At 38.1% G+C, this 27,141-nt stretch overlaps 1 protein-coding gene across 1 annotated transcript in view; it reads left to right on the top strand.

Moving 5' to 3' along the window:
• Frem2 (FRAS1 related extracellular matrix 2) overlaps positions 1-27,141 on the top strand; it is a 162,554-nt gene that overhangs the window by 88,815 nt on the left and 46,598 nt on the right. The window contains exon 6 of the mRNA XM_026408751.2: positions 109-360. Coding sequence (XP_026264536.2) covers positions 109-360 — 252 coding nt within the window. The remainder of the gene's footprint in view (positions 1-108; positions 361-27,141) is intronic.

Raw genomic sequence — 27,141 nt, forward strand, 5'->3', positions numbered from 1 at the left:
ACTAATGACTTTTAAATGACTTCATATACTGCATATGAAACAGTGGTTTCTGGAAATAACCCTGTAACATGTTCTACATAAAACCTCTTGGATTCTCCCCTCCTCTAGGAACAGCGACTGGAACTGTGCCAACTTCCGTGTTGTCTTATTCGGATTACATATCCAGGCCCGAGGACCATACCAGTGTTATTCGCTTTGACAAAGATGAAAGGGAGAAAATGTGTCGGATAGTTGTTATTGATGACTCCTTATATGAAGAAGAGGAAACGTTCCGTGTCCTTTTGAGCATGCCCATGGGTGGGAGAATTGGATCAGAGTTCCCAGGAGCTCAGGTTACAATCCTCCCCGACAAAGATGATGGTAAGTTCTCATTTACCTGCAAATATCAAGCACAACTTCCTAGACAGAAGCATGGAAATCTAAAGCAATCAAAGCATGCACGTTTATTTTATGCTCGATTCTATAACGTGAATAAGATTCAGTGGTGTGGATTGGTTGCCTCAACCAAAGCCTCATTCTTGACTTAATGTTTTTAAAGGGCTGAACAACCTGTATGGTAGTTTTGTTATTGTTGTTTGAATTTTTTGTTTTTTGTGGGTTGTTTGTTTGTTTGGCCCCCATAGAGTTTCTTTGATAATACCATTTACCATTAGGTGATATTACACTTTTAAAATATCATGGTGAAGAACTGAAGTCGTTTTAATGAACCCAACTTATTTCACTGTGTTTTGCTTGGCTTTTAAAGCTTGTTTTTTTTTTTTTTTTTTTTGTAACTTTAATCTTCTCAGCGTTCAAGCCCCTTTTTCCAGAGAAACCCATCAGATAAGGCTGTTCAATGAATAACTGGAAAGGTAATGAATATATGGGAAATTAAGTTCCAACAGGCAGTTCCCTGACCCCGAAGATGAAGAGAGGTGGATACACTAGACCACTCTTTGCTGGGAAACTAGCTGACCAGGAAGTCAGACCTTCTAAAAAGTAAAGGAGGTCTTAATCCTCCCAATTGGAGAAATAGTTTGTACTTTCTTATCAGGAAAGAGAATAAGAGCAAAGATTATAAACAATCTTATAATGAAAGCAAAGAGCAGTGAACAGAGAGAGCAGATGGCCCTGCCCCACCTGGCACTGGACATTTTTCTCATGGGAGCTGAAAGACAAGAAGGAGGAGTCTTTCGACTGGGAGGAGAGTCAAAAGACTTTAATCACAAATCATCTTTAAACTCAGCAAATTGAAAATAATCCACCAGGAATGGTCTCTGCTAGTTAAGAGAAAGGAGAATGTGAGAGGCAGAGGTGGTCAGGGGTCAGTGCTGGATTCTTTGTGCTCTCTTGTGCTTTATTTCCCTGTGAGAATAATGTCCTTTACTGAAAAGGCTTAAAAATCCTGATGATAAAATTAGGAATGATTTTATCAGGAGAAGATGGAAGAAAGCCTTGATTCTACCCCTGGATATGGATAAGCTCCTTATCCATAGATAATAAACTGTATGGAAAATATTTTTAAATGTTGCTTTAGTGTATTAGTTTAATAAGAAGTTCCATTCTGAATTTGAATAAAGTGTAGCAATTTTATTTCAAATGGAATCAATATTAGAGAAGGCACCAATATATTGAATGTCAGTCTAAACAGATCTAAGGATTCACACTAAAAGACTACGTACTGCCCAGAGAGCTCTTCACCTATTGATAATCTGTATGAACAGGAAGAATGAGGTTTAGTGTAAAAATAGAAAAAGTCTACTTGATGCTTACTTTAGTTCAGTTTGTTTCATTGGCAAAATAATTAATAATAATAATAATGATGATGATAATAATAATAATTTCTGTATGGATCGCTACAAGATGCACATGGGGAAAATAATAAAGGTGCACAAATAAACCATTAAACATATATATCACTAAATCTTTATAAGAAAGAAGGTTGATGTCTTTATCCCTTTTTCAAGATGACCCAGTGAAGATTTAGGGAGACAGAGACAGACTGTAATTTGCAAGGCTGGTGTACAACACAGTGGTCTCTGGGCCCCAAATGCATGACCTCTGCTGTCACTCTGCCCTTAAAGTGTCTCCCTCATAGTGATCGGGTTGATGATATGGTACCATTAGCTAATACTTGTAAAATATTTCATCATTATCAGTGTTTCATCTGAGCTTTACCAAACCACAGTGTGAACAGGGCAAGTGGCATTTTAACTAGGTAGACATCATCTGGGATAGCCAAAGCTCAGTGCTCTTCACCCCAGAACACAGGGCCGCTGGATTTTCACCATGAGTTCAGGGTACCATGTGCTCAACCAGCACTTTGTCAGGCATTCTCAGCAACCGTCACGCAGCCTCCTCCATTCGCCCAATCCATACTCAGTGGATCAGGAGTCCTGTGCAGACTGCTCTGTTTTCTTCCATCTGTCTTTTTCCTTCCACTTCTAACAATGCTTTTCTAATTTGGGCAGACCCTCTTCCTTTCAGATGTAGATTATAATAAACTTCTCACAGGCCCCAAAGCCTCAGATCTCTTCCCAGCCAGACCTTGGTTCCCACTGAGACCAATTTCATCTTGCTGAAACTCATACCATTACCATTCCTCTGTACAAAACTCAAAACCATTAACAGCAAACTTTACCGTCATCCGGATGTTAGGCACATTTCACTCCCCCCAATCAAGGCAAGAAAGAAAAAGCAAACAGAATATTGCTTAATCTATTCTGATGGTGTAATGGTAGAAAACCTATAAAGTCGTTTTCTAATTAAGAACGTATTTATTAATGTTATTCAATAAATATTGCAATTATTTTCTTAAAAATACAATGGCCAGTCCAATTGCAGAATAAGGAGAAAGAAAAAGAGAGAGAAAGAAATAGAACAAAGAGGGAGGCACAAAGAGAATGAGCCTTATGAGACAAACCAAAGACAGGACAAAGAGTAAGACAAGGACATTCCAAGAAATTAAGGGAGAAAAATGAAAGAGCATAATATCCAAAGAGGAAATAAAGAGATAATACAGAAAAAAGAGAGAGAGAAAAAGGAGACTAGAGAAATCCAGTAGCATCTCTGCTCTGGACAAACCACTTCTATGACATCCCAGTACCCATTTGAATGGTTGGGAAAACTACACCTAGATTCAGGGGTTAAACCCTCGGAGAAGTTTCTCATTTATAGTAGTAGGAGCCAGACTCTATGTTAATTTTCCTCTTATTTTAAGATTTTCAATGCTACATAGCTTGAAACTTTATTCCCCTCCACAGTCCAGGCAGAAATAACAAGCTCCATTAGAAGATGGATTTTATCCTCACTTGTATACCTCTTTCAGGATCCAGGATTTACATTTGGGGTTTCAGTTGCAAATTCCCACCTTACATCTCCTGTTCCTATGTAGGTAGTGAAATGCAATCTGCTTAGGGCAGCCACAGTATTAACTCATTTACATAGCATTCTGTTTTTTACTTTTATTCCATTTTATTGAAAGTATCCCTTTTTTATTCTAAGACCTACATTTAAAAGAACATTGGTTATGATTGTAGCATATTTTATGGGAAGGTTTCCAAGTATCTATTTCACAATATTGTCATTGTAATTCATTGGAAAAGCTTTTACTGAATGAAAATGACGCGTCTCTAACACTGTTCTCTAATGGGGCTCTGGTCTACTCTTGTATGATATTAGGTTGCCATGTGAACTAACAGTTTTTATTTCAGAAACATCAGGGCTAAGCCAAAGATCACATCCAAACTTTGTTTTTATTTTATTTTTTGCTAAGATAAATTTTTCTTAGGAACCTTAACTTCTGCACATAACCCTCTTGGGCACAGTAATTTAATTACTGAGAGAACCCTGCTTTTCTTTTATTATCTTGACAGATATCTAAGTTAAACACAAAATCAGTTGTTTGAAGTCTTATTTTAATCCAATTTGAATGTTTTCCACAATGCATTCTTCATACGGAATTTCAGAATGAAGTTGTCAATGGCCTTAGTAAAATTCCATTGTAAACCAAGTTCTCACGTGAAAAAGACAGCAATACTTGACAAGGTAGAGGAAACTGAATAGCAACCAAAATAGCTCGCTTCTCATTTAGCACCAGGTATCTCTAGAGACTGAGACTCAATAGAGGGGAAAAGTCAATAAATTAAGTTTGGAACCCATGAATTAAGTAAACAGTCACAGTACTTCCCCCAACAGCACATCTACAAATATACATTTTAATAAAATAAATTTGAAAAGCCCTCCCTTGACTTATTTTCTTTTTTGATATCTAAGCTGAAAAGAGTTGAGGATCAAGGAAGGGTCCAGTGAATGAGCCAAGCAGCTCAGTGTCCACGTGTGAATTTTCTGTTTAACATTCTCTTGCATGGTATCTTGATTATTCACCCTTTCCTTGCCTTGGCTAAGATCCCTAAAATTGCATATGCATGAAGAATAAATGCAAAATTACAAAAAAAAAACACAGAAAGCCAAAATTGCCATATTTTTTTCCACCTGGTTTGTCTTTCAATGCAGAAAGGATCTATAAGTAAAAAGAGTGAGTGCACATCTGCCAAACTGTCTCTTTCTTCCCTGGCATTGCTTATCTGCTCCTCAACCTAATATAGCACACCCTGGTTTTTGTCATTTTAGGGGAGGTCCTTTTTGCTTTCCTGTGGGAAGTCACTTTAAACACCTATCATATACTTGACATGAATAATACAAAGGAAAACATGGAAACAAAAGTATCCCTCCCCTTCTTCTATGGGTTAAAGTTACTCTGATGTGTATATTTGGTGCTTTATTTTAAATGAACTCACACTGTAAAAATTTCAACTTCATGTATAACATAGATTTCACTTTAGAAAAAGAAACCACTTTAAAGATTTTCTGATTGGAGCAAATCATAATATAGAATCTCTGGAGGATGTCACATTGCAGTTAAATAACTACTTGTTCAAAAAAATTTTTTTTGAGAACCTATCACTCACCCATTCATTCAAGAAATGTGTGTTGAGCATCTTCAGACCTACCCATTGCTAGGTGCTGAGGATATAATAGGAAACAAGAGAACCATAGCCTCTTAACTCCCAGGCCATTCAGACTTTGGGCATATACAGATAAATGAACAGACAAACATAAAATAAATGTGACAAGTCATCTACATCTTTCCCAGCCCAGGAAAAGCTTCTTTGAAAATATGATTTTCTAGCTAGAATTTGAGAACAGTATCAGGATAGTCTGGTGAAAGTGTATTCCTAGGGGAAGACTCATGAGCACATGGCTGTGTGGCTGTAATGCATCCATGAGACTGAAAGTTTGTATGTGGCAGGGACCTGGACGTCACACGAGGGAGTAACAAAGAGGAGTTGGAAAGATGGACAAGGCCCAGTCTGCTAAGGCCCTATTGCCGTGTGAAGGAGTTGTGTTTTGTTCTTAAAACAGAAATAGGACACTACTAAAAGGTTTTAAGTCAAATGACAAAATTAGATTTGTGTTTTAGAAATATTCTGCTCTGGCAACAGTATAGAGAATGGCTTTGAAGAACTGGGGATGGGGAGTGTGGGATGGGTACAGGTGCTGGGGACAGCACTGGAAACAGAGTGGTTATAGCCAGGGGAGAGACCAGCAAGCAGCCATGAGATAGTGCTGAGAGAGAACATGACATGGTAAGTAATTACCATGGAAAGACATGGAAAGATGAAGAACAGGTCAGACTCGGGGGATGCTCTGGTTTCTAGCTAGGGCAGTGGGATTAAGAGTTGGTCCAGTTCACTGAGAGGGAGAATGGAAGTAGAATCAGATTAGGAACCAAATGTTGAGTTCTTTTAGGCCACAATATTTTGAAGAGCCTGAATGACTTCAAAATATGGGGTGTCAAGTAGGCAAATGAAGATATGGGTCTTCAGAGATCACGAGTTCTGTGCTAGGCAGAGTGCTATGCTAGAGAGATTGCTATAAGTTATCTCTATTAAGGATAAAAGTCTTAGGAGACTATATAGTTTGTGTCAGTCAGCTTTACATTGCTGTCACAAAACACCTGAGAAAGTCAACTTATAAAAGAGGAAAGACTGATTTGGGCTCACAGTTACAGTTTCAGTTCATGGTTGCCTGGTTACATTGCTTTTGAGCCTGTGGTGATGCAGGACATCATAGCAAGCAGCATGGGGTGGAGCAAAGCTGCTCATCTCATGGCAGCAGGAAACAGAGAGGGAAAGGAGAGGGTTTCCCAGGATCCCATCAAATGGCACAACCAGTGTCCTAACTTCCTTCCACTAGGTCTTCACCTCATAAAGGTCGCACCACCTCCCAGTAGGCGACATGCTAGCAACCAAACCTTTTTAGCACATGACCCTTGGGGGCCACTGAAGATCTAAACCATAACAAGATTGCTTAAGAAAATATGCAACATTGATCCTTACATGACTTATCCCATGAGTAAATTTTATGATTCTCCATTTTAAAGAATATAAAGATGCTGGGGAGTGATATCAGCCAAAATATTGTTATTTTGTGTACATGTATGAAAATGTAACAACAAATCCCGTCATTATATACAGCTATCATGCAACAATAAAATACGTTGAAAGGAAAAAAAAAAAAAAAGAATGGCTTTCATGAATGCTGACCAGAGAGTGGAAGTGGTGAACAGGAGAGAAGTCCATATGACAGTGTGAGAACCCCTGAAAATGAGGCACTGAGAAGAGTACAAGTATCAGGCTGGGGTGTAGCTCAGTGCTACAGCACTTGCCTAGCAGGTGTGAGACCTGGGTTCAATTCCAGTACTGGGAGAGAAAAAAAAAAAAGGAATCTAAGGATCAAACACATTTCAATGTCTAAGTGTTATGAGTTGTTCCTAAACCTGCATCTAGCATGTGACAAGCTGGGTCATTGTCATATCCCTTTTGCTTCCTGAAGGCTTTTAACCAGCCTGGGGAGATTTTTTTTTTCACATGTAAATATGTCACCAACTTTTAAATAGTAGGTAAGATAAACCCACAGTTGACGTTAGAGGAATTTGCTTTGTTGGGAAACTTCATCTTTTATTAACTTCAGGTTTTATTAGTGTCTCTAGGTCTCGGTTTCCATAGATTTAAAATGGTTACACTAATTGTACCTATGTTGTGTTCAGTTTTTGATATCTAATGGTGACGTTTTTTGCCTATCATGTACAAAGTTTATAAGTGAAAAAGAACATCACTAGCTGTAAAGTATTAGAAAATTGCTTAAGACCACACAGCTGTAAAATGTTGGATACGTGTCCTAAATATAAGTCTATTAAACTCAGAGTCAGAGTGTTTCACCACTACACTATCATGAATCCTGAATGTACTCAAGGGTGTTAAAACTAAAATCTAGGAGAAAAAAATAGTAAAATTATATGTCAACATTTGTCAAGAGGAAGATGTTTCCAAGAGTGGCCAATTTTTTCAATCCCTGAAAATTATGCAATTGGAGTATGGAAAATATTCAAGCCTGTTACTCAGCCTGAATGAAGAGTGCCTCTTCCCTTTCCTATGCCTTTAGCTCTGATCTCTGTGTTTCTATGGGAATAGGGATACCAGATGAGAAACACACCAACCGTTCTCTAACTAAAAAGAAATAAATCCCTTGTAATTTGTATCATAGGGCAATCTGAATTTTAAAAAGTTTGACTCTGCAAAGTTAAATTATTCCTCATAAAATTATAAAGTGAGATTTCTGTGTCTGCAGAGCAGAGGACCAATTCATGGATTGCTAGTGGTTCTTCTTAGGTGCACATGTCTGAAAATCTCTACTGGAACCCAGCATTTTCTCTCTGTGTCAACCTTACTGTAGGAGAGTAAGGCAGGGACTCTAGAAGTACAGAAATGAGTCGTGATAAAAATCTGTTAGGTCTTTAAGAAATGAGAAAAAAACTTCATTGTGTTTGGAGAATAGCATGTTCCATGCCTGACGTGCAAAATGCTCTCTGTGCTGATACCCTAAACATCCTGCGTCCCTGTCTTCAGTCCTCAGTATTTCAATAAGGTCACAGCTTAATACCACAATATTAGTTCCTTAAGGCTGTGCCAAGAATATTTCACTAATCTTTGCTGTCAGTCTTTGGAAGTTAATTAAGGCACATTCAAGCTAAATCCATTCTCTGCCTTTGTGTGAAGCCTGCAGGGGTTTTTTTGCTAAAGTGCTGTCTTCCTTGACCACCCTGGAACAATTACCATGCCCAATAGAAACCAGGAACACGTGAAAGACGACATGGTGAGCCCTGTGGTAAATGTACCTCAATTCAATGTCATTCGGAAGCTTACTGACATCAGAAAAGCTCTCTCAACAGCAGGAGTAGCTTAGAGAAGAAAATGTTTCTAGTGTTTGAAAAATACATCATGGGATAGTGTGTGGGTGAAGCATTTTTAAATTCATTTGTGCAAAGCTGAAAGACCTACTCACTATCTTTTTCCTGCTTAAATGCAGTGATTTGCATTAATGTTAGCTTCGATGAAGGAATGCCAGGCCAGTCATTATAAGAAATGGGCAGATTGAATTAAAGCCCCAAGGTGACAAAACAAACTTACATTCTGTATTTAGTCTGCCTAAGGTAGAGCAATATTAAATATCAAGAAATGGAAAAAATGAATTTCTCAATGCTCAGAATACTACTGCATTGCAGCATTTATGGACTAATAGTGTTGATGGTGCCAAAGATTCAATGAAAACCAAAGGATGTTTAGGGAGTTTCTGCCCCATGAAGGCACAGAAGGGGTGACTAAGAGACATTATACCCATTTTTCCATATGGGAAGGATATTAGATATAGTGATATAGATACTACATCCTTTTGAAACAAAAATAAAATAAAAACAGTTTATGGGAAAATGTCTTGCCATTTAGAGAAAGCTATTCTGAGATCCCATACCTAGGCAGCAAATATTTGTTTTCCCCCTACTAAGTATATAAGTAGGAAACACAAACACACGTAGGACATAGGGCAGGATCTCAAAAGACTGAAAAACCTATGTAAGACGAAAAAATAAGTTTATAAAAGGTTAAATGAGAATAATTTATTTTAAACAGAACTTGAAGCCATGAAAAGAACTAAAATGGCAGACTGTGATTAAAAGCAATCACTCTATGAGTCACTATGAGTCAGGGCAAGAACGGATGGAGCCGTTAAAAGATGAAAAGGACTTAAATGAATAGAGAATAAGGCCAATTATTCTAAGATTACTTGAGAGAGAGAAAGGCTGCTGGGAGCGGTGGGCAATCCCATTTGGCCAGGCTGGGGGGAGGGCGGGGTATTGGGGTATGAACTTAGGGGCACTCGACCATTGAGCCACATCCCCAGTCCTTTTTTGTATTTTATTTAGAGACAGGGTCTCACTGAGTTGCTTAGTGCCTTGATAAGTTGCTGAGTCTGGCTTTGAACTTGCCATCCTCCTGCCTCGGCCTCCTGAGCCACTGGGATTACAGGCTGCACCACCATGCCCAGCTAGGCAATGATTCTTGACCAACTGAGGTTTCTTTTGGACCAGTCCACCTTTCTTCTCCATCCTCTTCTCCTCGATTGAAGCATGAATAAATCATCTCATGCTTACAGAAATTTTGGGAAGACCATACAATATGATCTGTATGGAATGGCTTTTAAAACGACTTAAACAAAAGAAAGATAAGACTCCTTGGCAGTACATGATGGAAAGCAGGACTGACACACTCCGTGGGTGGCTTGAATGAAGAAGGAGGTCTGAATTTATCTGATACCAGAGGGTGAAATAATCAGAGCAGGGTTTGGAGGTTACCAATTACATAGCAATGTAAGTGGACCAAAATTAGAACCAAAAAAGGAATTGGAAGCATAAAGTTAGGAATTAAGACTGGATCGGAAATGACCCATTGTTAAGAAAAATCTGACAAGACCAGGACCTCAAGTAGAAAGGAGAAAGGAGAGGAATTTTTTTAAATGCATATCAAAAAGTTTGTGCATGGAAGGTTCAAACACTGGTACTATGATAGGAGGTTAGAAGAAGAACCAGTGTAGGAAAAGGAAGTTGGAAGAATATGAGAAGTTCTTTACAAACTTATTGAGGTTGAGCGTCCTGTGGGACTGGGCAAGAGAGCTGAGTTAATACAGAACTGCATAAGCTGTGGTGTGAGAATTGTAAATTGCATTTCCAGTGGTAATAGCTGAAATTAGAAGGGAACATGACAACTACAAGGAAGGGGAGAGAGGGTGACAGAAGTTAAGTTACCATGCACTAGAATTTCACATATATTTATATTAAATGAAGTATGTGAAGTAGAGTGATAAAAAGTTATTTGAGGATATTTCTACTAAATATTAGCATACACAATGTATTGCAATGGTAATTATCCATCATTATATGACAAAAAAATTATAGAAATATGCAGGATAGAGTACTTTATTGCAGTGGTCAAACAATAAGTATATTTTCAGAGCTTTTAGATAAACTGGCTTTAAATGTTGCTTCCTTGAAATATAACTAAAAACAAATGAGTATGGTTTCATTCTCTCATTTTGTAAATCCTTTCAGTTAAATTTAGACCTCTTTCTGATAGAATCACTGTATGTTGTCTTTCTAATTGTGATGATTTCAGGAGAGGGATTGCAAAATCACAGTATTCATTTTTACATTGGAAAAAAAAAGGCAGAGAGGAATAGACACTTTTGAAAATGAGGAAGTCTTCTACTAAATATGAGAAGTGTCCAGAGAAGTGAGATTTTTCCAGGTATGACCTTTGGGGACCTATGGCCCCTCAAGGTCCTAATTCCTAGCCCTCTCTACTTAATTCTGGACATGGATGCAGCGCTTAGAAAAGCAGCCATTAAGGAGAAATAGTTCCATGGTGGCCTGGGGGCGCACCAGGCAAAATCAAGACAAAAGATCAAGGGTCAAACTGCTAGAAAAGGGTCATTAGCAATGAGTGTCCCTTTGGCTCAAACTCCAAAGGAGACCTTCCTGCTGTGCTGCCTGCTGGGGACTCCCCTGGTTTTCTTGAAACTGTTAATTCAATGCTCTGCTTACCCCAGGAGAGGCATCAGGAGCTTTGTTCCACCACACACATGCAGGCTGGCAAGCAGCCACTTGAATCTCTCCTGCTAGTTGCAGGAAAACATCTCTCCACCATTACCAGAAAAGGCAAAGACTCCAGAGTTCTTTATGAGAACAGCTAGCCGTTTCATATAATTTACCCTGAACAATGACCTTCTTGCCCCCAAGAAAGTGAGCACAGGGAACCGTGCCAGGACACAGGGGCAGTTCACCCAGACATGAGCTCTCAAATTCTTGGAATGTACATCTGTGGGCATGAGGTCTGCTGGGGTTGTTCAAGGTTAAGACACTGAATAGGACGATGCTGTTCACAGTATAAAATGAACTCATGTCTTTATTTTTCAGGGCCACGTAGACAACATATATTTCATGTAATCATAGCTAACATGAGCACCCTCCTAGGCATGCTAGACCTTTGACTTGAATTATTTCATTTTAACTGGCATGCCCAAGCACACCCATATATTATGAGCAAGTTGTGTTATGCGTTTCATCCTCTGTGAGTGGTCAGGTAACCAGGAAGGCAGTTTGATTTCAGCATCAGTGCCATTAACCTCTGCAGCCCACCTCTTATTTATATAGCACTTATGTTTATTTAACAAAAACAGCTGCCTTCTGATTCTACACTGTAATACTCAAAAGATGTTATTAGATATCCTAACAGAAAGCCTTACAAGATGAAACAAGGCATATATACTTTTATATGAATACAAACTTTTATATGAAAACCTGAACATTATCCTAGAGTAATTAAAATGTTACAGATCTTGGGATAACTTGTTAATGAGCTATTCAGGTTCACCTTTTGGCAATTATAATTCCTCCAGGATCATTAGGAGCTTATTAATGTAGTCTGCTACTGTGGTCGGACAAGAAACAGCCTCGCTTTTTCCACATCATTTAGCATGCTGTCCAGTGGGAGTGTTTGCCTTTCTGAAGGATTGAGCTGCCTCTATTTTGTCAGGTTCTTTATGTTAAATACTGTCTTGTGTTTGCTTTGTCTTTTTCATAGTAACACTATCTGCCTGATTCTCATCTCTTCCAAACAGGAGAGTGAAATCTGGCCATGTATCTTGTAGACATCAAAGGATAAGTAGTGCTGATTTATTCTCACTAAAACCCTGGAAGCATATCATTAAACGTTGATAGAAACCTCAAGAACTCAGTCACCGACAAATTCCATCAGAGTGGCAAAAATCACATAAATCTGAGAAGCCACTTCTCAGACACTAGACTTCAGAATCTGTAAGCTTAACACTACTGGAAAAAAAATCTTAATAATAAAAACCAAATGAATAAAATGCATGAAAGGTTGAATAATTTTAGAAGGTCTTCTCTTAAGAATGTTATTGAGAGCATTAGAAAGTTCTAATTATTTGCCAGCAGCAGGGCTCTGGTGAATCCTGTTTTTGAAATCATAAAATACAAAAAACAAAATACTGATAAGCCAAAAGCTGCTGCTTCAGAATGTTGGCCTGTATGCCCCAGTGATGCAAGAAAGACCAGAGCCTATGAAATGCTACAGGGGACTTTTAGGGCTATGATTTCTTATTTAGCAAGTCCAGATAATACACTGTGCACCTGTGACCTCTTGTTGAAAACATGTGCTCATAGTGTCCATTTCTAAACAGATAGCAACATCTCAATTTATGGTTTTAAAATGAAAAATCAAGAAAAAGTTTTTGAAACGTATACTACCTTCTGATACTGGTGACATATCAAGGTCACTGTAGAGCTGTGAAAACTTGTTAGTTTGTCTCCTTATAAAACCCGGAGTAGTTCTCTAACTAGGAGTCCTTAGAGTGTCCCTCCGTGCTCTGTCAATTTTTCTTTCTCTTGACAGGTTGATGTTGCCTTTCATGAAAAACAGTTACGGCTTCACGTTTTCCCTGAGAAGCAGGTCTTTGTCTGTCCCAAAGACTCGACTCTCCTTTCTTTATTCCTCATCTATAAATCTTATACATACTGTTTTTGTAAACTATACATGCTGTTTTTGTAAACAACCTTTTGTAAAGAAACTTATCTTCCTTAGAATGATACAGAAAACCTTGTCAATGATGGAAAGAGATAGAAGATTGCACAGTAAGGAGCAGAGATAACACCCCTTGGTAAAACCAGTGAACTACTTTATGCTACAAATAATCACAATAATAATTGATGTTGGAATTATGAAATTTAGCTAAAACTAAAAATGCTCCCTTTCTTTAAGTCATTTCTAACAATTTGAAATTATGTATAAAATTATGTATAAAATTTTCCCTTCACACTTTTAGAGAAATAAAGCATCTCTTCATCATTTCTCTGAGAAACATGACTTGTGCCCTCCATATCCATGGGTTCTGAATCTACAGATTTGACCATCCAAGGATTGAAAATATTTGAGAAAGATTGTATCTCTATTGAACAATGTACAGATTAATTTTTTTTTCTTGTCATTAATCACTGAACAATGAAGTATAGCAACTATTTACATAGCATTAACATTGTATTAGGTATTAAGTATTATATTAGGTATTTATTAGGTATTAAGTAGCCTATGGAAAGATGTGTATAGGTCATATGCAGACACTTTTCAGTCTATTTTATATGAGGACTGGAGCATCTGAAGATTTTTGTATCCAAGAAAGTCCTGGAACCGTGGTTATCAAGAGATCCTCTGAATTCAGTCATTTATTAATTTAAAATACTTGCTGAATATCTCCATTGTCCCAGCTACTGTGTTGGGGAAACAGAGACCAAGGATTTCTCCAATCCTCACTCCACATATTGGCTAGGCCCCAACTAAATGGTAGGCACGCCCTAAGTCACTAAGGGTACCATGCTGAATAAGATCAGCTCTGTTGTCGAGGATTTGAACAAGGAGAAAGACAAACAGATGCAACAAGGCAAATGATAAGGCCGGGCTCCACGTGTGATAGAAGGAAGCTTTCAGAGGTCATGCACCTTGGCCTTGGGTTCCAGGAAGCTGGCTCCCACACCAAGAACTTAGAAGAGAGGGTCATTCAAATTGGCAGCTTGTAAATTGATGAGCATTGTCACATGTCCCCTTAAGCTGTGACAGTCTCTCTGTTGTGAAGACAACCACCATTTGGGTTGAGCCACATCCCGGCACAGATCAGTTAGTCCCTGCAAAGAGAAATAAAAGGGATGTAGCTCTTGACTACTGAGTACTTAAAAAAAAAAAACTAGAATATAGGCATTGTGGGGGAAATGTTTCCTTTTACACCTTCTAGGCTGAAATAGATCTCAGCTTCAATTTCTCTGAGGGTGTATCACAAGCAATCAGTTTCACAGTTCCAGGAAACACTGCAAAGCTAGAGATCTATACCAAAATACCAGCAAGGAGTTCATTCTCTTTTGGGGGGATTTGGTCGGTTTTTTTTTTTTTGTTTGTTTGTTTTTTTTTACTTTTTCTTTTTAATAATCGCAGTTATTGAGAGGGGTAGTTTTTAGGACCACACTCACTGCTTGGAAAAGTTTTTTTTGTTTGTTTGTTTTTTTGTTTCTTTAAAAAAAGCTAAACCAAAAACCTAAAAAGCCCAAGTCACAGAGTCCTCACAACCCCAGTACTGCAATTTTTTGTCATTAATTTTACTTCACATTTTACCCGTAAATATGAGGTAGAATTACAAATGGGCAAGGTGCTGGCTTTACGCCTCTGTGCATGGTCTCCATCTCAGTGTATGGAGCAATATTATCCATACCACACAACAGGGTTGAGAGGTACAGAGATTTGTACCCATTCTCCAGGGAATCCCTGTCCTCCCGACAAATCTAACCTGCGTGTTTTCACTGACATTCATCCAGAATAGATATTTTGAAGTTCTTTAAAGTGTCAGTACCTCTAGATAGTAATAGGTACTGAATTTACATCGTATACTGGAGGACAAATCCTCCATTAGCAGGAGACGTTTGATTAATTCTCTGAGGAACGCTTCATTACTGTGTTCAAAACATTACATCCCTTGACATTTCTATGAAGAGGGGGACTTCAGCAAACCCTTGTGTTGTAATTATAGAAGACCAGTATTTTAGCTGTGAATGAGAATTGTTTTGGTCTTCTTAAACAGTAAAAGATAAATGATGTAGGCACACAAGTTACCAAGGACTCAGAGTCTTCAATTCTGAGAGAAATCAAAGTAAGTCAGGGAGGGGTATAAATAGGAGGGAGAAGTTAGTCTACTCTACCCTGGTTTTCCTCCTATATTTCTAATCTTGGTGGATGCTTCTATTGCTATTGGACTCCTTTCTTTCTTCTCCCACCCCAAATCCATATTCTACCTCCTTTATATCTATGCATCTGTGCTAGTTAACTTTTTATTGCTTTGATCCAAATACCTGAAAAGAACAATTTAGAGGAGGAAACGTTTATTTGGGCTCATGGTGGACTGGATCCATTGCTCTGGACCTGAAGAGAGGCAGAACATCATGGCAGAAGGGCCCAGTGGAGGAAGCATCTGAGCTCATGGCAGTTGGGATGCAGAGAGAGAATTAGAGAGAGGAAGGAGGTGGGGAGAAGACAAGTACTTCCAGAGTTCAGCCCCGATGACCTCCTTCCTCCAACCTGGTCCTACCTCCCAAAAGTCCATCCAGCTATCAGTGGATTAAGTCATCAAGTCCATCAAATGGATTAATCCACTGATGATGTCAGAGCCCTCTTAATAGAATCATGGCCTAATAGCCCCACCTCTGAAGCTTGCTGCATTGAGGACCATGCTTTCAGCACATGAGCTTTTGGGGGACAGTCCATATCCAAACCATAACAGCATATTTTATCCTTACTTTCCTCCCCCATCTGATCTGCCATCATCTGAGCCAAGACAGCTTCAAGTCTTGCCTAGATTCCAGCATTTGTCTAACTGGTTTCTGTATTTCTGGTTTGCCCAACTTCCCTCCTCCCCAGCCCACTTCTCCTCCAGACCCCTAAACAAGCATTTCATCATGTCCTTTTCCTTTCTCAAAATTGAGCTCACCTCTCACTGTTAATTTGTAAAACAAGGTTCTAACCACAATGGCCTTCATGGCCCAATTTCTTTATTCACCCCATCTCCTTCCCCAATCAGTACAGCACACCATACTAAACTGTGCAGTCCCCAAGCCTACAAGACTGTCTACTCAGCCTGTTTCCACATCTGCACTGCTCCTTATGCTTGCAAAGATTCCCCACTCCACCTTGTTGCCCTTTTAACTCACATTAATGCCTCAAAATCCAACTGTTAATAATAATGATTTTTATGTTGTGGTCATTTTCATATTTTTCTTTTAAAAGCAAACACAATTAATGGACAGGGAAGAAATGAAAGGGATGAGAGAAGAGCTGAGGGAAAGAGGTATCATAGAAGCAAAGGGATAAAGGTGCAAGAAGAAAGGTGTGGCCAACTGTACTAAGCTCTCCAGAAATAAAGACAAAGATTCACAATATGCAGTTGGATTTTGCAAAGAGAAGGGTACTGGTCAACATGGGGAGAGTAATTCTTGAGTGTTTTGGAGGATGAAGTCATTTCTCAGTGAATTTCAAATCAACGGAAGTTGAGAACACCAAGGTAATGGAGAGAAGCTTTCAAGCTATTATTCAAATGAAAGAAGAGAGAAATTTTAAGATAGGTGATTTCCATAGTAGACAAAGGGGTAGTAGTATTGGGGAGAATTTTTTATGATAAGAGAAAAAAGAGTGACAAGAGAGATACATTTTCATAATGTAAATAAAGTAGTAAAACTGTATAGCACCATCTAAGCAGTTAGACTTACATAATTCATGGAGAAGCAGAATGTATTCGTGCAGCCATACTGCTTGATGACTAATCCTGGTTCTGTCTCATAAGTAACCATGTGCCTGAGGTTACTAACCCTCCTGAGCCACAATTTCCACTTAATAGGACCTACTTTATAGAACTGTTATGAAGAAGAAGAATTAAGTTAAACAGATGCGAAGCATTTGGAACACAAGTATGTTTAGTTGCCGCTGTTATTATTTCCAGGACAACTGTGCAATGGTGTGTTTGTTTTTTATTTCAACTGGTGGATCTGGAACTCTTTAAAAACAAGGGCTTTTTTCTATTAGTGTTCGCAGCATGAGTGAGTGCCTAACCCCTTACAGATGTTCAATACATAGGTAATCAACTGAAGGGTGAATGCATGGAGGCAGGCAGATGGCCAGATTTTCATTTCTTAATATTCTTACTGTTACTTACTGTTTTATAATAAAATTCAGATAAAAATGGAGCTTTACTTATCTCATTTAGTGTGTTTATGAAACATCAATATTTCCAAGAACAAGATGTGTTCTTTGTAGCTTACTAGAATTTTTCTCAGTCTTTCTCTGAAAATCATTGGTGATCCTCCCACCCAAAGGCTGCAGAGAGGCACCATCATTGCTCCAGAAACCTGTGCCTCCTCTAGCTTATATGCAGCTGTTAGAGGAGAAGTGCTAAATAGCTTCATAGTGACACCATATTTATCTCAACACTAATAGCCTTAAATTGGCTTTTAAGTTTCCACATAAAAGCCATCTATTGAGCTGTCCAATTCCATTACCCAGCCTCCTCTTTGAGCTGCCTATTAACTATTTGGCTCACAAGACTCTGCCATGAGCATCCTCAGGCCTTCAATTAAGGCTGCTTGCTTCACCCTACGAGGTAATATGGCTTTATATTTTTACTTTTAAAACGTTACATTTATTCTCAGTAAATTAAATGATTACTAATTTAAGCAGTTATAAATTAAATCATTTAAATGATTAAACAAGGTGGTAGCTTAAGAGCCAGCTATGTTACTGAGTACATTTTCTTCAAATATAAGAAGTCATATGAAAATCATAACGCCTAAATTTTTATCATGTTGGTTTATGGTTTCCTTTTTGACAAACAATTTGTAAGACAAGAATGGTTTCCTAAATTCTGGTTTTCCTGGAAAGGAAGCAAACTCTCTTCCTTCCACTGAAGAATGCAGAAAATAAGTATGAATGGATTGCATGAGAGATGGCTACCAAGTAGTGCCTACTAATGCTCAAAGACGAATCTATGAGAGAATAAAAGCTCTATCATGAGACTTCACAAGGCACAGCTGGATTATTTCCATACTGACCTACAAGACCAAGACCCCATAGGTGGGTCTCCCAATATCAGGCATTTCATAATGACCACAAGGGGGTAGATACCGTGGGTTTGGAGGACAGTGATTTTCCCGTCCTGCATCAGGAAGCAGAGCAGCAGAGCTGTTGGTCACTAAGCAGCAACTCTCATACCAAGGAAGGATCCAGACCCAAAGGGAGTGCACTTCTTTTCCCTTGCCATACAGTAGCTTTAACCGTCCATTCTGGATTCCCTTCCTTGGCTGCCCGCAGGCCCGTTTCAAGTGTCAAGTGTTAGGCGGTCTGTGGTCAAGATTATTTATTTTTTGAGTGTCAACCTCATGCCTTTGTTCCCGAGACCTCACACAGGTTGTGTTTAACACCTTATTAGTTGTAGCTTTTCTTCCTTCAGCTGTTGGGATTCCCAAATAAATCAGCCTGATGTCAGAGTTTCTGTTGATTCTGAAATCTCACATGATTCACTTTAGTCAGCAGGGACAAACATACATGGATAGCTTCTGACAGGTGATTTGGAGGCATTGATGATTTTAAAGGTACAGAGAGAGTAAAGCATAGCTCATGCTTTTTCCCTCTTCGTATGATGGTACACCCTTTGTTTTTAAATTAAGAAATGTTCCTCACAACTTAGGAATACGGACCTGTATAACACATTCTTATTTTCTCTTACATAGAGTATAGTGTTTTTCCCTTTTCCTTCAAGAACACTCTCTTTATGCATCTTTAAATGGTCTAAAAAACTAAATATCTAAAACTGTTTACTTGTCTAGATATTTAACTGTTTTCAAAGAAAGTACTACTTAATGAAAAAAGGCACGCATTTTACAGCATTAGCGTTTTACATTGGAATCCTGCTGTATCACATGCTAACTATGTGATCTTGGACAACTTATTTAACTCAATTTTGATGGTAAACAACAGATACCTTGCAATGTTGTTGTGAATCCTAAAGGCGATATATAAAAAAACAAAAACAAAGATTCTAAAGATCTTGATGTGATTTGCAAAGACAAACACTCAAAACATATAGCTATGGGTATATTATGTTACATTATAATGTAATAATAATTAATAATAATTTTATTGCTATTTCATTAGCTATAGTGTTAATTGGTGTGTTCTCACACAAAAGATGAACAAGATGAGCTTCAAAGCTAAATAACTGCATTTTTTTTTTTTGATAGTGAGGATTGAACCCAGGGGTACTTAACCACTGAGCCACATCCCCACCCCATTTTTATATTTTATTTAGAGACAGGGTCTCACTGAGTTGCCAAGTGCCTCTCTAAGTTGCTGAGGCAGGCTTTGAACTCACAAATCCTCCAGCTTCAGCCTGGAATTTTGATTAGACAATTTGCAAGCAGTCATAGTTTATGTCCCCACCTATTTTGTGTGTGTGTGTGTGACCTATATGCTCCAGCCTCATGCTTTTTTATTGGAGTTCACAGATAAACAACACATGATTCCTGCCTTCCAGGAGGTCTGTTTAATGAGTGAGAGTGTTGTGTGAATGAACCATTTCAAAAGTGCAATGTGAGAAGTGGGAGAAGGCAGGACACGTTGCAGCCATCAGTTGGAAATAGGTTATATCTAAGAATGAAAAGCTACAAACCCTGCAAGACCTTGAGACTTCTGAGGTAATGATTTTTTTTTAAAGTGCAATGACTATTCATTTCCTAGATAGCATACTTGTCCTAAACACTGTGAAATGCTGCAGCAAGCTGGTAAAGATGCCAAAACCTGCTAACAGATCAGAAACTTTCTGTTCTTTAATATTTTTTTTCTTAAATTGAATATGCTGAGATTTTGTGTAAAGGAGACAATTCTTAACCATTTATTATTATTCCTCACTTTGGTATTACACCAAAGGTGAATATTTATTGTTGATGATAGAGACAAACACACACTATTACATAAAATAAAGCATCTGGGGTCCCCTTATGCTATTTGTAGGATAGTATGCTAAGTAGTGTAACAGAGGAATGGAGACATTAGTGGAAAATATTCTTTTTTTAATAGATTTTATGTTCTTTGTGTTAGTTTCACCTGTTAATTGAGTATAGAACTCATTCCATTTTTTGATGAAACAAGTACATAAATGATATCTAGAAACTGGAAGAAATACTTGGAATACACAGATTTAGGAAAAAATTTATTTTGCCCACATCAAACAACTTGGCTACTTTCCAACAGTGATTCATTCTCAAAAGATGCTTCTCTCCAAATTTTGTCTTTGCTTTTGTCTTGTAAAATATAAGGCACTGACTAAATACAGTATTTTTACTAGTCCTCTAAAATAAATATACTCATAACCTTAAATTTAATTCTGTATATATTAACTCTGCAACAATCTAAAGGATGTCCTCATCATTCCTCATAAAGAAAAATTAGGAATTTTCTTCTACCCTAAAAGAGGAATCCACAGGTGTGAATAGAGCATGTTAACATACAAATATTCTTACCTAGATAATTTTGAAGAAATATATCACACTAGACTTGGTACAGTGGCACACAACTGTGATCCCAGTAACTCTGGAAACTGAGACAGGAAGAACAAAAGTTTGAGGTTAGCCTCAGCCACTTAGCAAGTCCCCACATAACTAGCAAGACCCTGTCTCCGAGTGAAAAATAAATAAATAAAAAGGGCAGGACGTGGTGGTGCACATCTGTAACCCCAGCAGCTCGGGAGGCTGAGGCAAGCAAGTTCAAAACCAGCCTCACCAATTTAGTAAGGCCCTAAGAAACTTAGCAAGACACTGTCAAAATGAGAAAAGGCTGGGGATGTGGCTCAGTAACTAAGCACCCCTGGGCTCAATCCCTGGTACCAAAAAAAAAAAAAATGAAACAAAAAGGCAAGGGTTGTAGCTGAATACTAAAGTACCCCCGGTTCAATCCACAATACCTGTGTGTGTGTGTGTGTGTGTGTGTGAGAGAGAGAGAGAGAGAGAGAGAGAGAGAGAGAGAGATACCAGAGTACTAGGAGAGATAGCAAATAAAAGCAAGGAGAATGATTGTTTCTGAGAGATTAGTTGTCAATAGCAAAACAGTGACAATATAAAGAACTTTCACAATGAAAAATCTGCCAAGCTGAATATTACCTCCTCATCCACCTTGATGTTGCCCTTCATGTGTAATTGAGCACAAAGCATTGTGTTTATTTCTGAAGCCCTTCTTGATTATGATTTCTTAGCCTTCCCTCTCCCACTGCCTTAGCTAAGGACTTCAATACCTGAATCCACTGGACCACATGTTGGTTTGAATGGTTCCCAGCTCCTAATCCTGCTTCAGTTAGTACATTGCACTCCTAGAGTTCTCTTTTCACAAATCAAGTTCCGATCCTGTCTCTTCCAGCTTAAAAATCAGTAATGAGTCTCCTTTTCTTTGTTCTTAGCATGGAGTGCTAGAACTTGCACAGTCTGGTTCCCACCTAAATGTCTTCCCCTGCCATTTCCCCTCAGCTGAGTTCTAGACTCCAGCCACACCACTTTCCATCCCATCAGGTGCTGTTCACTCAGCTTTTTCACTTTCATGACTAAAATCCCAGACCAAAACAATTGTAGAGGATGAAAAGCTTACTTAGGGCCTCACAGTTTCAGAGGTCTCAGTCTATAGACGGCTAGCTCCATTCCTCTGGGCTCCAGGTGTGGCAGAACAACATGGCAGAAGAGTGTGAGGGAAGCAGCTCACATGATTATCAGGAAGCAGAGAGAGAGACTCCACTCTCCAGATACAAAATACATACCCCAAAGGCACACCCCCAAAGACCCATTTCCTCCAGCAACACCCTACCCACCTTCAGTTACTGCTTAGTTAATCCCATCATTTCTCCTCTAAACCTTTTTGCATTGTCACACACACAAGAGATTTGGGAGACACATCACATCCAAACCATAACACCTCTTTTTCCTCCTACCTGAGATGCTTTTCCACTTCATTGCTGTTGGCCAACCATGCTCAGGATGCAAGGCCCAGCTCACATGTTCTCTTCTCCTGGTTGCTGCTCTGGAGCAGCCTGCCATCTTGGAAACTGGGCTGCAACACCTGTCACCTGATGCCTAAACTCTGCTCCTACGTCCTCCCACACTAACTAAAGGGCAGGCTGCCCTTCTCAGTCTCCAATTTGCATTCAGTTCACCTGAGACCCTTTAAAATTTTTGATTCCTTGGGGACTTAAAATTCAGATCTGTAAGCACCTAAGGAAAACATTGTCATAAAGAACAAGTGTTTAGAAAATCATGAACTGCATACCATGGAGTTGAGAAATCACTGAAGAGGTCATGACCAGTTTTTCCTTCCCCTCCATGTTTATGGGATATCGAATCATATAGGATAAAAAAAAATAGTCTTTAAAACAGAAGACAGGGAACAGGACAATGTCTCTTGAATAAAGAACATTCATGAAGCTTCACCACATGCTACTAAATGGTAGTAATTTTTGTTGACTATGACATTTAAATTTCAATCTAAACTTATGTTGACCCTCTAAAAGATCACATCAGAGTTTTGGAGTAAAACTATATTGGTAATAGAATCTCTGATAGCATTATCTTTTTGGAGAACAGCTATATTCTTCACAGAAATCTTGGAAAGTTTCAGTTGTTATCAGCATCCTAAGCATGTACAGGCTTTCCTTTTTTCTCTCTGAAAAAAATCATAGTTGGCAAGAAAAAACAATGTCAAACATGCCTTTAAGATGATATATGCTTTTAAACTTTCCCCTTAACTATACATTTGAACTTCAGTTTTTCAACAAGAATTTTGAAAATGCTTTCTGAAGACTAGATTAAAGATCATTCTTAAGAACGTTTGTTTATATATTTAAAATATTTCTTGAGAAAGTGGAAAAGTCTCAGTCAAAATTATTTGAAACTATTTTTTAAAAATATATTACTTATTATAGGCAGTTCATTAGGGTTTTTTTTTCTTCTGCATTTTTCTAATTTGTAAAAATAATAGTCTACCTTTAAAAGTTAAATGTACAGCAAATGAACCTGTATAAGAAATATATGACTTAGGAGGTGAAATGTCCTCATAATCTCATGCCTAGCCAATCAGCAGTCTGACATATAATCTTTACTGTTTTTTTATGCATCAGTAATATATACATACATTTTAATAAAACAATCATTTTATGCATGCCATTCTATAACTTCCATTAAAAAATTTTCATCACAGAAAAGTTCAAAAATATAAAAATAATACAGCAAGATATGTCCTCTGTATCAAACTAAGCAATGTTGCTGTTTTTCAGAGTTTCTTTAAATATTTTTGATTTGCTTTGTTTGTGCAAGGCACATTCTGTCACTGAGCTTCACCCATAGCCTGCTTCAGATCTTTTGAAGGTATCAAGCACAGCACTATAATATTAAGCCCCTTTAGGATCTTTCAACTGCCATTGTCCCCAAGAGCAGCGGTGATCATAATTAGATATATATTTATTTCAACCCATTTTTTTAATTAATGGCATTGTATTTTGAAGATCTGGTCATTTTGAGGGATTTAAGTGAATTTTAATTAACTCATTCTGAGTTTTCCCCTTGCTTTGTAAGTATAAATAATATTACATTTTACATGCTTGTTGATATTTTTGAAAATAAATAAATATATGTACATATATATATATGTATATATATATATATATATATATGTGTGTGTGTGTGTATTCTGTAGAGTATATTTCTAATGGCCTAATGGCCTTGTAGTTAAACAGCTGGATTGCACTGCATATACACTTTAAAGTTTGCCAGTTATTACAAAATTTCTGTAAAGTGCATTCCTACCAACAATATCTGAGGATATCTATTTTCTTATAGAATTGAACTACTTTCGTTTTGCTTATCTTTTAGAATTTCATTGGTGTCTAATTTTTTTTCCCTGAGTAGTAACACAATTATTTATGTATAACAATATAGTTTCTCTTCAGACACTTGCATGGTTATATAATTCTCCAATTCTTCCATTTGCTGTTAGACTTTTTCTTATAGTTTTCTTAGAGCTTTTATTCATTTTGAATACTGATCTTTCATTTTAGGGGGGCAGGAAAGTAAATGCAAACCTTAGACAAATCTTAGGTTTTAACTTTTTATATTCTTATTAAATTGTTCTGTGTCCTCTCCATTTTATGAAAGTGATTCAATAAAAACCTACTCTAATTGTAGACTGATCAATGTTCTCCTTTAAGTCTGTCAATTTTCACTTTAACTCTTTCAATGCAAAGTCAAGATTATCATACAATTTTGATGGACTGTAGAATTCCTTTCTCTCCAGAATTCTGCATGTGAATTTTTTCTTTGCTTCCCCTCTTTCCTAGCTTCCCATTATTTGGGGAACATTTTCTTTATTCAGAGTTATTTTTATGACTTCTGCCTTCTGTCCCTTTAGTGACAACACTTATAATTTCAACAAAGATATTAACTATGTATCTAAGAAAGTTTGCTCTCTCAAGCCTGGTGCAGTGGCACACGCCTGTAATCCCAGCAGCTCAGGAGGCTGAGGCAGGAGGATCAAGAGTTCAAAGCCAGCAACAGTGAGGTGTTAAGCAACTCATTGAGACCCCGTCTCTAAATAAAATACAAAATCAGGTTGAGGATGATTAAACTCAGTGGTTGAGTGCCCCTAAGTTTAATCCCCAGTATCCTCCCCTCTCCCCCACCCCCCCCCCCGCAAAAAAAAAAGAAAGATAAGTTTGCTCTCTCGAAAAAGACCATAAATACAAGACTAAACTCTTGCATTTATAACCTTTTTATTCTTGTCTCAACTTTTAGCTTTGGCATTGAATAGAAAAATATCAATCATAATTATTATTTATGCCTTTTATCAATAGGTATCGAGTGTACCAGCAAACTTTATTAATTTCTTTGTTTCACATAGTTTCTTGTAACCACCATCCATTGAATTTCTTTTTTTATATGTGTGCTTTTAGTAATTTTTCAATGTGCATCTTGTGGATGGCTGAACCTTCTTCATCTTTGATACTTGAAAAAAAAATCCATATTTTACCTTCACTCTTTTTTTAATATTTATTTTTTGTAGTTCTACACATAACTTTATTTTATTTATATATTTATTTTTATGTGGGGCTGAGGATCGAACCCAGGGCCTTGCACATGTGAGGCGAGCGCTCTGCCGCTGAGCCACAACCCCAGCCCCTACCCTCACTCTTGAATGGTGTTTTAATTCAGTTTCCTGTGCAACCCCCTCAAGTCTAGATTCACTGCGTCTCCAGACTCAGAGAGCAGCGGAACCACGCTCACTTTGCTTCCACTTAGCACTGTGAGGTTCTAATCCACTTTTAACTCACTTCTTCTGAGTGCAGATTTCTCCTTCCTCATATTAGTATATTAATGATAAAAGGGGAAATCTTCAAAGTTTCTAAAAGGAAAGAAGAGATTGTCTTCAATTTTTCATCTAACTTTTGATGTTGGTAAAGATAAGTGGAAAATATAAGATACAGTATCCCACAGTTGCCCTTAGCATCGATATCTCAACTAGATTGTTTTTTTTTAACCTGGAGATATGTGTGTGTATTATATGCAATAGCCTAGTAGTCTACCCTTTGTTTTCATTTTCCTTCTCTTTTTCTTTTTCTTTTCCCCCTGGTGCTGGGGACTAAATGCATTAGTGTTCTACCCCTGAGCTAGCCCAGCCCTTTTTACTTTATTTTGACACAAGTTCTTACTAAATTACCCAGGCTGCCCTTGAACTTGTAATCCTCCTGCCTCAGTCTCCTGAGTAGCTGGAATTACAAGGGTGTGCCACACAATTGGCCTGGTAGTCTATTTCACCATAGAACTATATTTTAACCAGCCCCCTTCTGGGGGATTTTGGACTTGTTTCTATGACACCCTAATATGAATGAAAGAAGTACAGTAAACATTCTTTTGTGTGTATCCTTGTACATGTATGTTAGCATTTCCATATGATGAATTTCTATGTAAAACTTTTTACCGTTAAAATCTTGTGGAAACCTTTTATCATTATAACTCAGTTCTTTCTTCATAGTTGTTGAGGGTACAGATTCATTATCTAAATATGAATCTTAACTCCAACATTTCCCTGATGTGATACTTTTGGCAAATCTCTTGATCTCCTAAATCCTTGGCTTTCTCATCTTTGAAAAAAAAAAAGGATTAATATAGAATATACTCAAAGGGTGGTTGTGAGCCTCAAATAAGATAATTGAATTTAAAACAAGTGTGGCATCTAATAACGAAGTCACCATCACTAAAGACGATGAAGTGAGCTAAAACAACATGCAGATTGCTCATGTAGAGATTTTTAAAAAACTGGTTCTGTGCCTGTGTAGAGACAAGGGGCCTGAGGAATCTGTATCTTCTTGCATGAGACAAAAACTGCTCTAAACAATAAACTCCTTTTAAAAAAAAAAATCTGGTGCCTGGAGGCCTGTGCTGAATATTCTGATGGGATATATAAGAGGTGAGGGTACTTTTATATCTCCTTGGATAATTTCAAAGCACATTCAACACGAGGACCACTGGAGACAAAGTATTAAAGAAAAGGGGGTGAGGGATGGGGTTCTCTAAGAGTTCATTGTGATTCCATTCCCTTTCCCTGTGGACTTCTTCCTGATCCAAAGGGCAGCCTTGCAAAGTGATTTTATGGCTAGGACAACCCCATGTTTCTCCTTGGGAGACTCCTATGCTTCCAGGTGCTCACTCACCCACCTCAGAAACAGACATGTTTACTCTCTCAGTTGAGTACCTATTGCCAGGTACAGGCAGAGCTAAGTACGGGGACAACACCAGTGAATAAAGAAAGATTAATGTCTCCCCACAGGTAGTTAGTTCAAAGACCATGGGGGACAGGACATGCAATGATAGTGGAAGATGAGCCAGGGCTTGGACAGGAGGTCAGCGTGCTCTCATAGAAGTGACGTCCCAACAGATTAATTCTTGGGAATTAAACTGTGACTCCTAGGCTAGGATGGATGAGCAAGAGTTACCCAGATGAGGAGCAGGGAGGAGTGTCACTGATAACAGCCAGGTCTGGGACTGGTACAAGCAGGACATTGGAGACACTGCCTAACCAAGCA

This window comes from Urocitellus parryii, chromosome 2, assembly GCF_045843805.1.
Source record: "Urocitellus parryii isolate mUroPar1 chromosome 2, mUroPar1.hap1, whole genome shotgun sequence".
Taxonomy (NCBI): Eukaryota; Metazoa; Chordata; class Mammalia; order Rodentia; family Sciuridae; genus Urocitellus; species Urocitellus parryii.